General features: G+C 44.4%; 1 protein-coding gene across 1 annotated transcript in view; it reads left to right on the forward strand.

Moving 5' to 3' along the window:
• Positions 1–14,524, forward strand: part of NWD2 (NACHT and WD repeat domain containing 2) — a 186,332-nt gene extending 171,808 nt beyond the window's left edge. Inside the window, exons 5-7 of the mRNA XM_047090717.1 lie at positions 57–201; positions 5,086–5,675; positions 10,592–14,524. Of these exons, the coding sequence (XP_046946673.1) occupies positions 57–201; positions 5,086–5,675; positions 10,592–14,524 (4,668 nt within the window). The remainder of the gene's footprint in view (positions 1–56; positions 202–5,085; positions 5,676–10,591) is intronic.
• The last annotated feature ends 345 nt before the right edge of the window (positions 14,525–14,869 follow it).

Genomic DNA, 14,869 nt, shown 5'->3' on the forward strand with positions numbered 1-14,869 from the left:
AGTGACTTATCTTTTGATGATTTTAAGACTAATATCTCCCTTTTACAATCCCATAGATGCAGCCTTCTGCCAAAGCCAACAATGAGAAGACCTGGCAAGAGATATCAGATGAGATCAAGAAGATATTCAAGGCTGCTGTAAAACTGTTACATGAAAAGGGGAAAATGAAATATAGCCAAGCTAAGAGGTACCTGTTCTCAGGTAACTGTCACACATCTTTGGTAAACTAAAGAAGAGATCAGTAAGAGATGTGTTCATGGCTTCCCTTTTATGGGTCTACGAATTTCATTTCATTTACTGCCTGATGAAATCTAACTTTTATAAATGTTTCCTTCTCCTGGAGAGGCAAGTGTTCTTTTCTTTTAACCCACAGATGGGCCTTTACTTAATTTGATAACTTCTCCAGAAAATGTGATTTTAAAAGAAGTCAGAGGAGGCTGCAAAGAATAGAGCAAACTCTGCCAGTGTTCTCAGTTCATTCATTCATTCTGTTCATTGATTCATGCACTCACTCACTCACTCACTCAGCAAACATTGAGAGCCTGCTATGTGCCAGGCACTGAGGATACAACAATGAATAAGAAGGCAGATCCGTCCCTCCTGGAACTTATTTTTTTTAGTGTGGGAAAATAAATGACAGGCAAGTTATCAAATAAATGAACAGGATCATTTTGGAAAGGATACATAGGATGAATAAACAAGACACAGTAACAGGGTCTGGTTAAGTAAGTCGCCTTTTAGTTTTGTTGAATGATGTGGGGGTTCAGATGTCGACAGAGTGGGCAGTAAGGAAAGGACTTTGAGCTGAATGATGGGATTCAGAGCCAGCTGTACTCTAAGAGAATTCCGGGCAGAGGGATTACCAGATTCAAGATCCCTGAGAGAGGAATGTGCTTAGTAAGTTCCGGGAGCAGGAAGAAGGTAAAGGTAGCCAGGCCTGGGGAGGCAGAGGTGAAGCATAATAAGAACCTTATGCTTTCTTCTGGGTAAGCAGGTAAGCCATTAGAGGTTGAGAAATAAAGAAGGCGGTGGCAGGATCTCATTTAACTTTAAAATAAAATAAAAATCTAAAATGAAAACCTTAAAATAAAAATGAGCAGAGACCCACTTGTCAGCCTTTCTCAGCCACAGAAAGGAGGCTTTATTTTTGAAAAAAAATTTTTTTAACATTTATTTATCATTAAGGGACAGAGACAGAGCATGAGCAGGGCAGGGGCAGAGAAAGAGGGAGACACAGAATCCGAAGCAGGCCCCAGGCTCTGAGCTGTCAGCACAGAGCCCGATGTGGGGCTTGAACATGCGAACCATGAGATCATGACCTGAGCCGAAGTTGGACGCTTAACCGACTGAGCCACCCAGGCGCCCCAGGAGACTTTATTTTTAAAGGATGTGCAGGAAGCCACAGATCTGAAGGAATATGTCAGCTGTAGTTTCCAGGGGACAAACACAACTGGGTAAAAATAATCAGATATAGAACATTTATTTTTAAAACTGATAATGAAGAATTATTGAGGAAAAAGCAACGGCAGATGCATTTGCAGGTTGGTTTTGTGAATGACATGACAAAGAATCTATGAAAACCTAAAAGGCACTTGAAACCATTCTCTCTGTATATGTGTATTTCAAGCTTAGGGAAATTATAAGTATTTTTGAGAAATGCATTCTCTGGAAGCTATCAAAAATTAGGTCTGATTTTAGGTCTCTCTGAAAATATTTAAATTGGCCAGAATAAGTACTATCTTTAGAATACACAGATTGACAAATATCCTTGTTCCTCTGGGATCTTTTTGATCCGATTTTGAGGCTCCAGTTCTTCATGTTTATCAAGAACAAAACCTGGTCCTAAAAATGTGCTGTAATGGAAGAAAATGCCCAGAGCAAAAGCCTTCCTATTCGTGATGTAAGAGATGCCAATTTGGGGAAGGCTTCCTCTTATTTAGGATCATACAGTTCAAGTATTTCACCAGCAAAAACTGTCTCCTAATTTTCTCTAGAGAACTCTGTCCATGTGGCCAACCATAGGAAGATGAATAACTTCATATTCATACTATGTAGTACAAACACTCCTTGTGGACTGTTCTCTGCTTGGAGTACATCTCTTAAAGATATGCATGCTTCTAACAATTTTATTTATTTTACATTTCAAGCTCATTTTAAGACCATGTCTACACAAATAAGAATGGCCGGGGAAGTATCAGTTTTTTGAAGGGGATATAGTAGATTAACATTTTCAGAAATGTTGGAATATGAATACTTGGCAGCATCTGGGAAGGTGAACTCTTTATATCTGAATGTAATTTTTCACACTCCCACTTTCTCCTTCATAAAATAACAGCAGAGGAAGAGAGATAAACTAGACCCCAACACAGTGTCCAACTATGAACATTAAAACTGAGTGTCTCAGGGACAGTAGTTTTAGGGATTTATATCTCGTGAATGACAGTTGCCAGGGCTGGAACTCTCCTAACGTTATCTTCATCAGGCGCTGTGGCCAGTTAAACTTTAGGATATTTAGAAAAATGCAAAGACAGAAAACAAATATGGTGTTCCGGGAAGAATTTTCTGGGGAAATTTATAATATTTATAGGCAAATAAATATCAGTAATTATTAATAAAAGTCCCCCCAAATCACAAGAATACACTTGGTTTCTAGAAATATATCTATGGAGTTTTCTTTGTCTCATGTGACTCACTTATTCAGGTATATTTAGTAAGTCTATACCATCAACCATGCATTCTTATGTACAGCCTCTTTTCTCCCCCCTGAGCCAAGCTTAGATGGGTTCTACCAACTTGGTTTGTCTCTATCTCTTCTTACAATCCCTTTATAATCAACACTCCTGATTGAAACATTCTTTCCATAGGAATGATAACAATGTCAGGTTACAGTTGATTTGTTTTCTGGGCCTCAGAGGTAACAGTGCATACCTCTGGTTATCATCTGTTAGGTATACGTGCTATAGGTTGACATCTCCTTCCTCCTCATGACGCACAGAAGGTAGCACCTGCTTGATCCAGGGTGCCCCCTGGCATGTTACACAGATGGCCGGAAAAGAGGAGCCAAAGGCTCCTTCTGTAGGTTTCTTACAGCCTCCCTCATCTACATTACAGTAAGTTCTTACTCCCATAAAAAGAAGAGTAGATGTAGATTGTATAAGGTCCTTTAACAGGCCTCATTAACCAACTTCCTTGATCAAAACCCTTTGTATTATGTACTGAGGACCATAGCATGGCTCACTCCACACTGCTGGCTATAAACATATCTTTTTTACTTGAGTCATCGCTTCTGATTGATTGCTATCATTACTAAAAAATTATCATGAGAGTTCCACAAAAAGGCACCACTTAAAAATACAGTTCCCGACTTCCTTCATAGTTACTGTATAGAATACATGTATGTTCTGGGTTTTGTTTGATGTTGGAGTTGTGGCCAGCAAGCACATTGAAATGTTTTGTTTCTTTTTTTTTTTTTTTAAGTTTCTCTATTTATTTTGAAAGAGAGAGAAAGCATGAGTGGGAGAGGGACAGAGGGAGAATCCCAAGCAGTCTCCACACTGTCAGTGCAGAACCTGATGCAGGGCTCAAACTCATGAACTGTGAGAGATCATGACCTGAGCCAAAGTCAGGTGCTTAATCGACTGAGCCACCAAGGCATCCCAGAATATTGTCAGTTTCTGGCCACCCGCACCCTGCATATTCATGGCCCACCCCAAACCCCAATTCTTCCATCAGATCATAGCCTGGTAGTCACCTCCTTAAGGAAGGCTTCCCTGACTCTCTAAGTAGGGTAGCCCTCCTAATGGTTTGCTCTTATTGTACCATATTATTCTCCTTCACAAGACTAAAAAAGTCATAAAACATTTCTTTGTGGGATTCAATGATTCAAGTCCACCAACCTCTACTAGACTGTAAACGCCATAATGGCTTTTTCTCTCAGCATTGTCTATTTTCTCTCAGCACTGTATCCTGAGCAGCTAGCAGCACACCTGGCACATAGTAGACACTCAGTTAAGACCAACTGGATGAAGGAAAGCAGAGGAGGGTGGGGAGGGAGCCAGTTTTAAAAGATTACTTGCCTCAAAGTTCATTGCCATTGATTTAATTATTTCATTTCTTTTTATTTTTCCTCCCTAAGATCATGCACAAGTGATGTTTTTGTTACTAATGCTCCAGTTTTAAATGTTGCTATGTGGCCTCAGTGATTTATAATGTGTATTTACTTGTAAGCGTATTGTAAGCCATAACCCGGCTTATTTTCAAATAAATAAATGTACACACTAAGTCCCTTTTCTGTACCTGCACCAATGGATATAATGGAATTTACAGTGATGTGGGTAATTCATATTGATCAATAATCAGAACATGATTATATTCTGAACATGCTCTTATACTAGTATTTACACATACCTGTCTGGGGTACAATGCACCCCAAACACAATGGTGAAGCCACATTGTAAAGGAGACACTGACAAGCAAAAAGGAAACTGGATGTGTCATTTGGCCTCTTCCTCATTCCTGCCTGGCTCCAGCAGGTCCCTGCTCTTCGCTATTAGAACCCCTGAGGTCAGAGAGGCTGAACAGGGACTTAAAAGAATCAACCATAAACTTGGTACCCTTTCTTTTTCATGCTTATGTTCAACTTCTCTGGGAAGGCAATTAAATAATTTTAAGCAAAACCCACAGTGTCCCGGTTTCCTGGCTGGTTTGGTTTTTTTTTCCCCAGGGTTATTTATTTACTTATTTTTGAGAGAGAGAGAGAGAGAGAGAGAGAGAGAGCACATGCACATGTGTGTGCATGCAAGGGGGAGGGGCAAAGAGAGGGAGAGAAAGGAGCTGAAGCAGGCTCCACACTGCCAGCGCAGAGCCCGATGCAGGGCTTGAACTCCCTAGGCGCTCCTAGGTTCCCAGCTGTTTAGGAAAAGGCAGATAGGAAATTAAGGAGTCAAGAGAGTAATCTACAGACAACTCTGCTCCACACTGCAAGCTAAACAGTCTCCCCCAGCGACTAGAGAGATAAGTACTGGGGGTGCAGGCCCACCGCTCCTTTGCTCTAGACAATAAACCCCGTGCCATGTTTTCTTTCAGCGATAGAGGACGAGTTTGACTTTGCTCTAGGAAAGCAAACTCCAGCATTCCTAAAGAAGTGTGTCTGCTACATTCGTAAAATTGCTAACATTGAACGTTTTGTGAAAATCCCAGAGATGGGAAAGTACATGGATATAACTGGAGCAGAACCAAGGATTATGCGGGACGCAGAAGCCCAAGAGAAGCTGATAAAACTCAGGGATGAATTTATTCCTACTATTGTTGCGTCATCTAATCTGAGAGTGTACACGTCAGTTACTCATTGCGACATGAAACTGGGATATTCCCAAGAAATAGAAAATCATTACATAGAAGGACTCGGTAAGCAATTTTATGAGGACATGATCGATATAATTCAGGCAACCGTTCAACAGAATTTTGACACCGAAACTGACACGCTCTACGATGAAATCCTCCAGCATTCGTCATTATGTAAGACATACGCCTCCTTCTATGAGTACAAATGTGAGTCTCTCAACATAGTGCATAAGTATGTTCTTCCGAGCAAAACTGGGCACATCAACCCTCTCGTCATTTACGGCGGACCATGTACCGGGAAGACCCTCCTGCTGGCTGAGGTGGCAAAGAAGGTAAAAGCCTATTCCTTCACCTGCTTGTTTGTAACAATCTTTTACTTTGCAGAGAAGATAAGTTGATCAGGGTCATTTCCATTTTCTGTGAATTTTTATTCGTCTCTGTGGAATGGATACTTCAGTGTCTCTCTTATGCTGGTGTAACAGTCAGAGTGAAAGAATAAGGCACATCGGGTGCAGTTAGACAACAGCTTCATTTTTTTCTCTCTTTGGTCAAACTCATGTTGTGGGGCTCATTCCCATTTGGATGGAAACCAGGGCAGATCTCACAGCTCCTCTCAGTTCTATCACCACAGACAAGCTCTCCAGTCACTCTGGACACTGAGTCATTCTCAGTTCAGAAATTAAATATGTCCACTCTAAGGTGATAATTAAAACTTGAGTTTATATTTTTCTCCCGCAGCTGGGGCTCACTGGAAGCATGGCACCTGCTGTGGGAAGTGGGGATGTGATTGTCTTCTCCTTCTTTCACCACATAGTACTTCTTCCCCTCCATCCCTAACCTCAAGCACTAGACCCTTGTAGGGCTGTGACTCCTATAGGGTTGCGGCTTCGGGGATATAAATAAGAAAGGTAAGGTGGCCAGAAAGTTCTTACGTGACCGGTACTGTTCTGAATATTGGGTTCCACCCTCTCTAGTCTTGGCAGGTGCTTACAAAGCTGCCTCCTATTTCTTCTGAGGCCTTTTTCTAGTTTCCTGGATGTCCTTTCCCTCCCATATCCCTTGACCTGTACTCGCTGAGCATCTTACCTACAGTTCCCTAAACACAGGATGATGCATTTTTTTTCCAGCTGGTCACTTCCATGGCTCCTGGACATGCAGCCACACTTCTAGTACCTTTCTGCCAAGGTCCATGGCCCAGCAAGCTCCCTTGGACAGGACCTGGGGCAAACAGAACCAACCAAATCCTCTGTCAGCTCAGTCTTGCCAGTGGCCCATATCTGACCCATGGGGGACACGCAGGTACTTTTCGCCCTGTGAAACTCCAGTTGCAATACAGCAGCTCTCCATCACCCCTCCATCCCAGCAGCTAGCCAGTCTTGTCGGTCAACCTCCATATTTCTCAGGCGTCTGATGACATCTGTCTCCCCAGCTCTGGGGGACACCCCATAAGTGGTTCATCACTGCCCCTTTCCCTGGGCGAGAAGTGGGGACATCTCTCAGCCCTCCCCTTTGGGAGTGAGTGGTCATAGATATGCCCCCCAGCACCCTAACCTCCAGTGTTTTTCTTGGCCTCTTGAAACGCCTCTTTAGGCTGAAGGTGAGTAGTCCACTAAAGGCAGCAAAACTGGTTTTCACAAGTCCCTTACAAATCTTGCATGATGGTCTGGAACCTCACTCTGGAATGCGGTGTCTATTGTCTTGGCATGTCAGTCTAAACTGGACAAAACTAGTTCCATTTTGAGCTCCTGTGCACTTGCTCTCCAAGCCTGATGGTCTACGTTATCCTGGCATTACTTCAGCGTCCCTATACTGTCGTTCCTGTGGTTACTCTCCCGAGAACACAGCTTCCTTCACCTTCACAAAACACCCTTGTCATCTGTCACATGCTACACAATCTCAGGCAGGTCATCTTGAGGACAAGAGCAGGGAAAGTTGTGTTCCAACTTATATCGAGATTAGTTTCCTGAGTAAGCAAGCCGGCAAAAATCAGGTGCATAAGCTTACTCTTAAAAAGTCTTCAGGAGGAGCGCCTGGGTGGCTCAGTGGTTTAAGTGTCCAACTCTTGACTTTGGCTCAGGACATGATCTCAGATGAGATCGAGCCCTGAGTCAGGCTCCCACTGACAGCGTGGCACCTGCTAAGGGTTCTCTTTCTCCCTCTCCCAGCTCATCCGCACGCACCCTCCCTCTCAATCTCTCTCTCTCAAAATAAATGAACATTTTTTTTAAAAGCCCTTAGGAAAGTTAATTTGCCATTTCTTAATATGCCAAGCTCAGCTGCTGGTTTTTCCTCTAGCATTAAATGACATAGTTCTTTTCTAATTGAACACCAAAAGCAGTGGCAGGCTTGCATTTAAGACCCATGTGCGTCAAAGTAAGTTTTGTGTGCGTGTATGTTTGAATACAAATTTGTATGTGAACCTTCAAACTTTAGAGTTGTTCCAAGCAAGCAAGACAGCAACGCTACGAGGAGCACATAGGAGCTGAAATCCAAGGAGAAAACAACCATGTACACCATTTCACGTTCACTTGAGGGCTCTTTTACTCTGGAAGAGGGAAGGGTGAGGTGGTTGAAGGGACAAATGTTGTTGGACTCGACTATATTAAATGTGCATGGGATGCAACTGTGCGTGCTGTAGCCCAGGAGGTAAAGAACTGTGAAGCATGTGCTGATGCGCCTGTAGAGATAAACAGTCCCCCCAGGGGCAGAGTGTGGTGACAGTTGAGTTGGTCAACTTGAGAAATGTTTTGTTTTGTTTTTAATGTTTATTTATTTTTGAGAGAGAGAGAGAGAGAGAGCAAGTAGGGGAGGGGCAGAAAGAGAGGAGACACAGAATCCAAAGCAGGCTCTAGGCTCTGAGCTGTCGGCACAGAGCACGATGCAAGACTTGAACCCACAAACCACAAGACCATGACCTGAGCCAAAGTTGGACACTAAACCAACTGCACCACCCAGGTGCCCCGAGAAATGGTTTTCTGAGCTCTCATTCTTCTGGACGTTTTGTTCAGCCACCAGTGTGTCTACTCACAGTCCAGGACCCTGGCGCCACAAGAAGCCTTACCTGTTTCTACGTCCACTGCCTCTGCTCCACTCGCCTCTCTCCTGGGCAATGTCTGCCCCGCCGATGACAACCTGTGCTCTATTTGTGACTTCATGTCCCTTGTCAGGATGCAGACAGACATCTTGTGTTTATCTCGAGATTATCTCCTACATGCCTAACATTTCCATGGACACAAGCTCATGATCAGAGAGGCACTCTCTACAGATATCATACTCTCAACAACGCATGACTAGTAGGAGAGAGGACAATGCACATAATCATCATAAGCAATCCATGGAGGGACAAAATACTGCGTTCTCTGATTTGCCACTGAAGGACAGTTGTAGTAGGACGGCAGGATTATCTTCCTCCATATCAACCTCAAAGGTTGGGGCTAAACAATAAACTGCTTCTTTTCCTGAATAGCTCATGCTGAAACTGACATCCATACTTTTTTCCAAACTTACTCATACCTTAACCTGAACTAGATCTTTTTTTTCCCCCCTAAATTTATTTATTTTGAGACAGAGAAAGAGAGCGCAAGTAGGGGAGGGGCAGAGAGAGAGGGAGAGGGAGAGAATCCTAAGCAGGCTCCGCACTATCACTGCACAGCCCACAGAGCTGGGTGTGGGGCTCAAACTCATGAGATCACGACCTGGAGCTGAAGTCAGATGCTTAACCGACTGAACCACCCAGGTGCCTTGAACTATATATCTTGAGGAACCAAGTTTCATAAACTTACTTACTCATTTATAAGATATGTTTCCTAAGGAGTATCCTCGGTAAATTCCAAGGGTTACTAAAAGACATTATTTCCCTAAAAATAGACTTTGGAATCTGTTTTACACTTTGATCATATCCCTTCTTGTCCTTGCCTTTCCAGACAGAGAAATACTAAACTTAGCAGCCCCTTTATATATGTTATCTCCTTAACTCTACAATTTCAAGAGAAAAAAATAAATAACTCCAGCTTTGTCTCTTGGTAACCATTTAACTCTGAGCAAGTCATTTCTACAGTCTGGGCCTCAGTTTACTCTGCTGTAAAATGATACTATAATCCATCTATCCTACAGAGACATAATGCTAGGGCTGATAACTGACTGTTTATATATGGTAAGCTGTCTGTTATAAAAATGCAAAATTTAACAAAATTTTAGCCAGCATTATATAGATTTGTTTTTTAAATTTTTTTTTCAATGTTTATTTATTTTTGGGACAGAGAGAGACAGAGCATGAACGGGGGAGGGGCAGAGAGAGAGGGAGACACAGAATCAGAAACAGGCTCCAGGCTCTGAGCCATCAGCCCAGAGCCTGACGCGGGGCTCGAACTCGCGGACCGCGAGATCGTGACCTGGCTGAAGTCGGACGCTTAACCGACTGCGCCACCCAGGCGCCCCTATAGATTTGTTTTAACGTTTATTATTTGAGAAGGAAACAGAGAGCAAGCAAGGGAGGGGCAGAGAGGGAGGGAGACACAGAATCGGAAGCAGGCTCCAGGCTCCGAGCTGCTAGCACAGAGCCTGACACGGGGCTCAAACTCACAGACCGCGAGATCATGACCTGAGCTGAAGCCGGCCGCCCAACTGACTGAGCCACCCAGGCGCCCCTATATAGATTTTTATGACAGTGATAAATAATCATAAAGATGACCCTGTATCTCTGAATCATATAAGATTATATTCAGTATCTTAGTATTATTTTTACTGCATTCTAATTAACTAGGAATTTGATCAGCCATACATGGTCCCAATTAATGAAAATATCTGATGCAATATAATGTGTAAATCACTACTTAATCTATTCATTGAACAAATATTAAGCACCTACTGTGTGCCAACAACCATTCCAGGAAATAGGATTCAGTGATGAAAAACTGACCATACTGGATATGCAGATTTTGTTTGTGAAATACTTTGTAACTTTTAGAATACAAGCTAAGTGCTGCCTTGTGATTGAATAATACTTTTATCACTATTTTATTACCTTCAGTACAGTGATCCTTAGGGTCTCACCTATAGATTTTAGCGCATGAGCTTTGTGACAGCTCTTTGATCTTCTCAGAAGGTTTCCTGGTTCTAAGCCACTCTCTGCATGGTCAGGGTTACCAGCAGTCTGACCTCCGGAGAGAGGAAATGCTGTTGTACGTGTTATACGTGTGCATATATGTGAATATATATTACCATTCTAAACGCTACCTTTATGTTTTAGGCTTATGGCTGGCTACATGAAGACACAGGACCAGAATCTGACCCAGTAGTCGTCGTGAGATTTCTAGGAACCACAGACATGAGTACTGACCTTAAGACTCTCCTTCTAAGCGTTTGTGAACAATTGGCAGTTAACTACCGGTGTCTGGTTCAAAGCTATCCTAAGAAAATCCATGACCTTCGTGACTTATTCATAAACCTTTTGAATGAGTCTTCATTGCAGAGACCTCTAGTAATAATATTCGATGCCCTAGAGCAGCTCTCAGAGGGTGATGAGGCCAGGAAGCTTTGGTGGCTCCCAGCTCACCTTCCCCGCTTTGTTCGAATAGTCCTGTCCACACTGCCCAACAGACATGGAATCTTACAGAAACTGAGGTGCCTTATCCACGAAGAAGCCAACTACATCGAGCTGATTCCCCGGGACAGGAAGATGTGCAGCCAGGTCCTCAAACACCAGCTGCTGCGGGTCAAAAGGAAGGTCACATCAGGCCAGCAGATTTATGTGAACAACGCATTCTCCAAGTGCACGCTGCCCATGTTTGTGAACCTGACCTTCAGGGAGGTGAGGCATTGGAGATCTCATAAAGACGTCGATGAATCCTCCCTCTGTGTCACCGTTCATGAAAGTATTGAGCAGCTATTCTGGTCCTTGGAAAAGAAGTGTGGTCAGAAACTGGTCTCTAGGGCTCTTGGTTACATCACCATGGCCAAAATGGGTTTGAGTGAAATGGAACTGGAGGATGTGTTGGCCCTAGACAACAGTGTCATGAATGAGCTCAATGAGAACGCTAGGCCCAGCAATCCCCTGAGAGTACCTTATCTGTACATCGCGAGGCTCAAGGAGGGTCTCAGCGGATACTTGATAGAAAGACACGTGAAGAACGTCACACTCCTGGTCTGGGCCAACAGACACCTGCAGCTCATAGCCCAGAAGTTGTATCTGCAGGACGACAGTGACCTGCGTGAAATGCACACCATCCTGGCAGACTACTTCCTGGGAGTCTGGTCAGGGGGCAGGAGGAAAGCTTTCTGCCTCGAAGACCCCTACTTGAATGGCTGCCTTGACTTGGACAGCAGAAGCCTGCTGGAGGAAGAAAAGCACTTCATGGAACAGGCCTCCTTTGACAGACAGGCTCCAGACCAGCCCTGGGTTTTCCAGTGTAATCCCCTGGAGCCGGACATCTTTTTCGTCAATCATCGGAAAATGTCTGAGCTCTTGCACCACCTGACAAGGTGTGGAAAAACCGAAGACCTGCTTTACGGAATCATCATGAACTTCAGCTGGCTTTACACCATGATCAAAATCGGCCAGTTCGACAAAGTGCTTTCAGACATCGAGCTGGCTTACACCTACTCTCAAGAGAAGGAGCTGAAGTTCCTGGCGAGCACTCTCCGTGGCATCAAAAACAAGGTCACTGCATTTCCGGGCTCCCTTTCAGCAGAGCTTCAGCAAAGACTGCTGCCTGTCGTGAGTTCCCTGCCCAAACTTAGACACCTCCTTTTAGAATGTGACAAAGACGGGCCCAAATATTGCTCCATTGTGCCGTTACATTCATCCATGGACGTGACATATAGCCCGGAGCGTCTTCCTTTGTCATCTAGTCACCTGCATGTCACCGAGATTCTGCCCACCTGTAACCCGAGTACTGTCCTTGCAGCTTTAGAAAATGGTTCCATCAGCACGTGGGATGTGGAAACTCGTCAGCTGCTCAGGCAAATCACCACAGCCCAGTCTGTCATCCTGGGCATGAAACTCACCAGTGACGAGAAGTATCTTGTGGTGGCTACGACAAATAACACCTTGTTGGTTTATGACAATGTGAATTCTTGTCTTCTGTCTGAAGTGGAAATCAAAGGGACCAAGCACGGAAGCGGCTCCACCTACATCAATGGATTTACCCTGTCGGTCAACCACGCCCTTGCATGGCTTGAAGCCAGCAAAGATGTCACTGTCATCGATCTGCTCTACGGATGGCCCCTTTACCAGTTCCACTGCTGGTACGAAGTGACCTGTGTCCAGTGCTCTCTGGATGGCATGTATGCTTTCTGTGGACAGTACCTGAACACCACTACCATATTTCATTTAGGGAGTGGAGAAAAGTTATGTACAGTGACATCTGAATTTTCGGGTGGGTTTGTGAAGTTTCTTCTTATCTTGGACACGGCTCAAGAAATGGTAATGGTAGATAGTGAGGGAAGCCTTTCTGTTTGGAATACTGAGGACATTTCCAGTCCCCAGCTGACTGACGACTTTGACTGCAGAAGAGAAGACAGCGAGGTGGTCAGCATTGAACTTTCAGAGGACCAAAACGCAATTCTGATCTGTAAAGCCCTCAGCATCGAGCTCTTAGATACTGGCATGTGGAAGGTGGCTGAAAAGTTCAGAGCTAAGCACAATGAACGCTTTATATCTGCTGTGCTGTCCAAGAATGGAGACTGCATCATCGCGACCATGGAAAATACCTCAGCTGTGTTTTTTTGGAGGCGGGACACGGGACAATGTATGGCAAGCTTACAGGAAATCTCAGGGACCATCGTCAAGTTGGTGAAATCTAGTCACCACAACATGCTGCTATCTTTATCAACCAGTGGTGTTCTTTCCATCTGGGATATAGATATAATCACGGCTATGTCCAACATAGATAAGACTGGGAAGCCCATCCAAAGCCTGGTGTTACCTGCTAGAGGGGAAATCATTTATTCCCTCGATGGCTCTGATTGTGTCCATAAGTGGAATTTCAGCAGTGGGTTCCTTGAAGCAGTGTTTAAGCATGAAGGAATAGTCGAACACTGCGTGTTGACATCCTCTGGAGATGTAATGGTGACCTCAGATGACAAAAGCAGCCAGTATGTCTGGCACACCAGCAGTGGCGAAAACCTCTTCCGAATTAACGGGCAGAGAATATCTCAGCTGCTAATTACACACAATGACCAGTTTGTGGTCTCTCTGTGTGAGGAAAATGCCTCCAGGGTTTGGAGACTGGCCACAGGCCACAGGGTCTGCAACATTTTGACCACTTTGCAGAATGCCTTTATCACCTCAGCGAATACCTTCGTGGTGGGAATGACCAAAAGCAAAGTGCTGGCGGTCAGTCTCTGGACCGGAAGCATCACCAAGAAATTTTGTTGTGAAGACGGCACGACCATTGTAAGTTTTAAATTGATCCCTGACTGTCCTGACATCATTGTGTTTATCACATCGGCCGAGACCGTGAATATCTGGAGTCTGACCGATGAGGTGATCTGTCGCCGTGTGCAGCTTCCCAACAACTTCTTGAAGAATCTGGAGGATTTCGAAATTTCTCCCAACGGAAAGCTAGGCATTATATCCAGGGGAGACGACAATATCAACGTCCTGGATTTACACAGCGGTAAGTTACGGGTGGTTCACGCCTCTGGGGTCATCTGGCGGCAAAGGCTGTCTCGAGATGGTCGCTACCTGGTATACATTTGTTTCCGAAACGGGGAGGAAGAGGACGAGAACGGCGTGATATCCAGTTTGATTGTAATGAGGCTGGCTGACGGCAAAATTATCGGTGCTTGTTCCCTTTACAAAACGCCAACTTTTCTTGCCCTCTCACAGAGGCACCTGAACATCATAGTGGGTTTTGATGATGGCAGTATAGGGATATACACAGTGGTCGACCGTGTGGATGCTGCACTGAAAATCAAGATCGCCACGTCAAATAGCAGGCAGATTTTCAACAACGCGACACAGGCCTCCCGGCCGAAGTGTAGCAGTTACTGTTTCAAAGTGTCTGTGGATTGCTTATGGAGAGAGTCTACTGAGGTCTTTGCCAGAGACAGTCCCATCACGGTGAGCGACTCCACTGAGCCCAATGAGGCGACACCCTCCAAGAAACACAATCCCTGCTGTGACCGCGGGTGCTCCGCCCTGGAATCCAGGGGCCACAGCTATGCCCCCGACAACTGACACAATGCTTTTCCTGCTCAGCAGACATGAACGATACACATACAAAAGGGGGGAAAAAAGTATCTTCTGTATCCCAAATGATAAACTACTCATTTCTTGAAAGACAGGACAGATACTGAAGTTCTGGTGTTGACGTGCTTGACAAAGGCACAGAAATGTGGAACTGGTTTGGAATTTGCTCTTCTTTTTTTTTGGGGGGGGGGGTGTCAAAATTAATCCGGGAATGAAGTCTTGACCGAGAATGTCTCAAAATGGTGTTTAATCAGCTACATCAACTGAAAGTCAGGGGAATATTTTTTAAATCAGCTGTGCGGGAAGCAGCCGCAGAACCCACACCACGAGTTC

This window comes from Lynx rufus, unplaced genomic scaffold (genome assembly GCF_022079265.1).
Source record: "Lynx rufus isolate CCGP_SWC_20201006 ecotype Redwood Valley unplaced genomic scaffold, mLynRuf1.p SCAF_3, whole genome shotgun sequence".
Classification (NCBI taxonomy): Eukaryota; Metazoa; Chordata; class Mammalia; order Carnivora; family Felidae; genus Lynx; species Lynx rufus.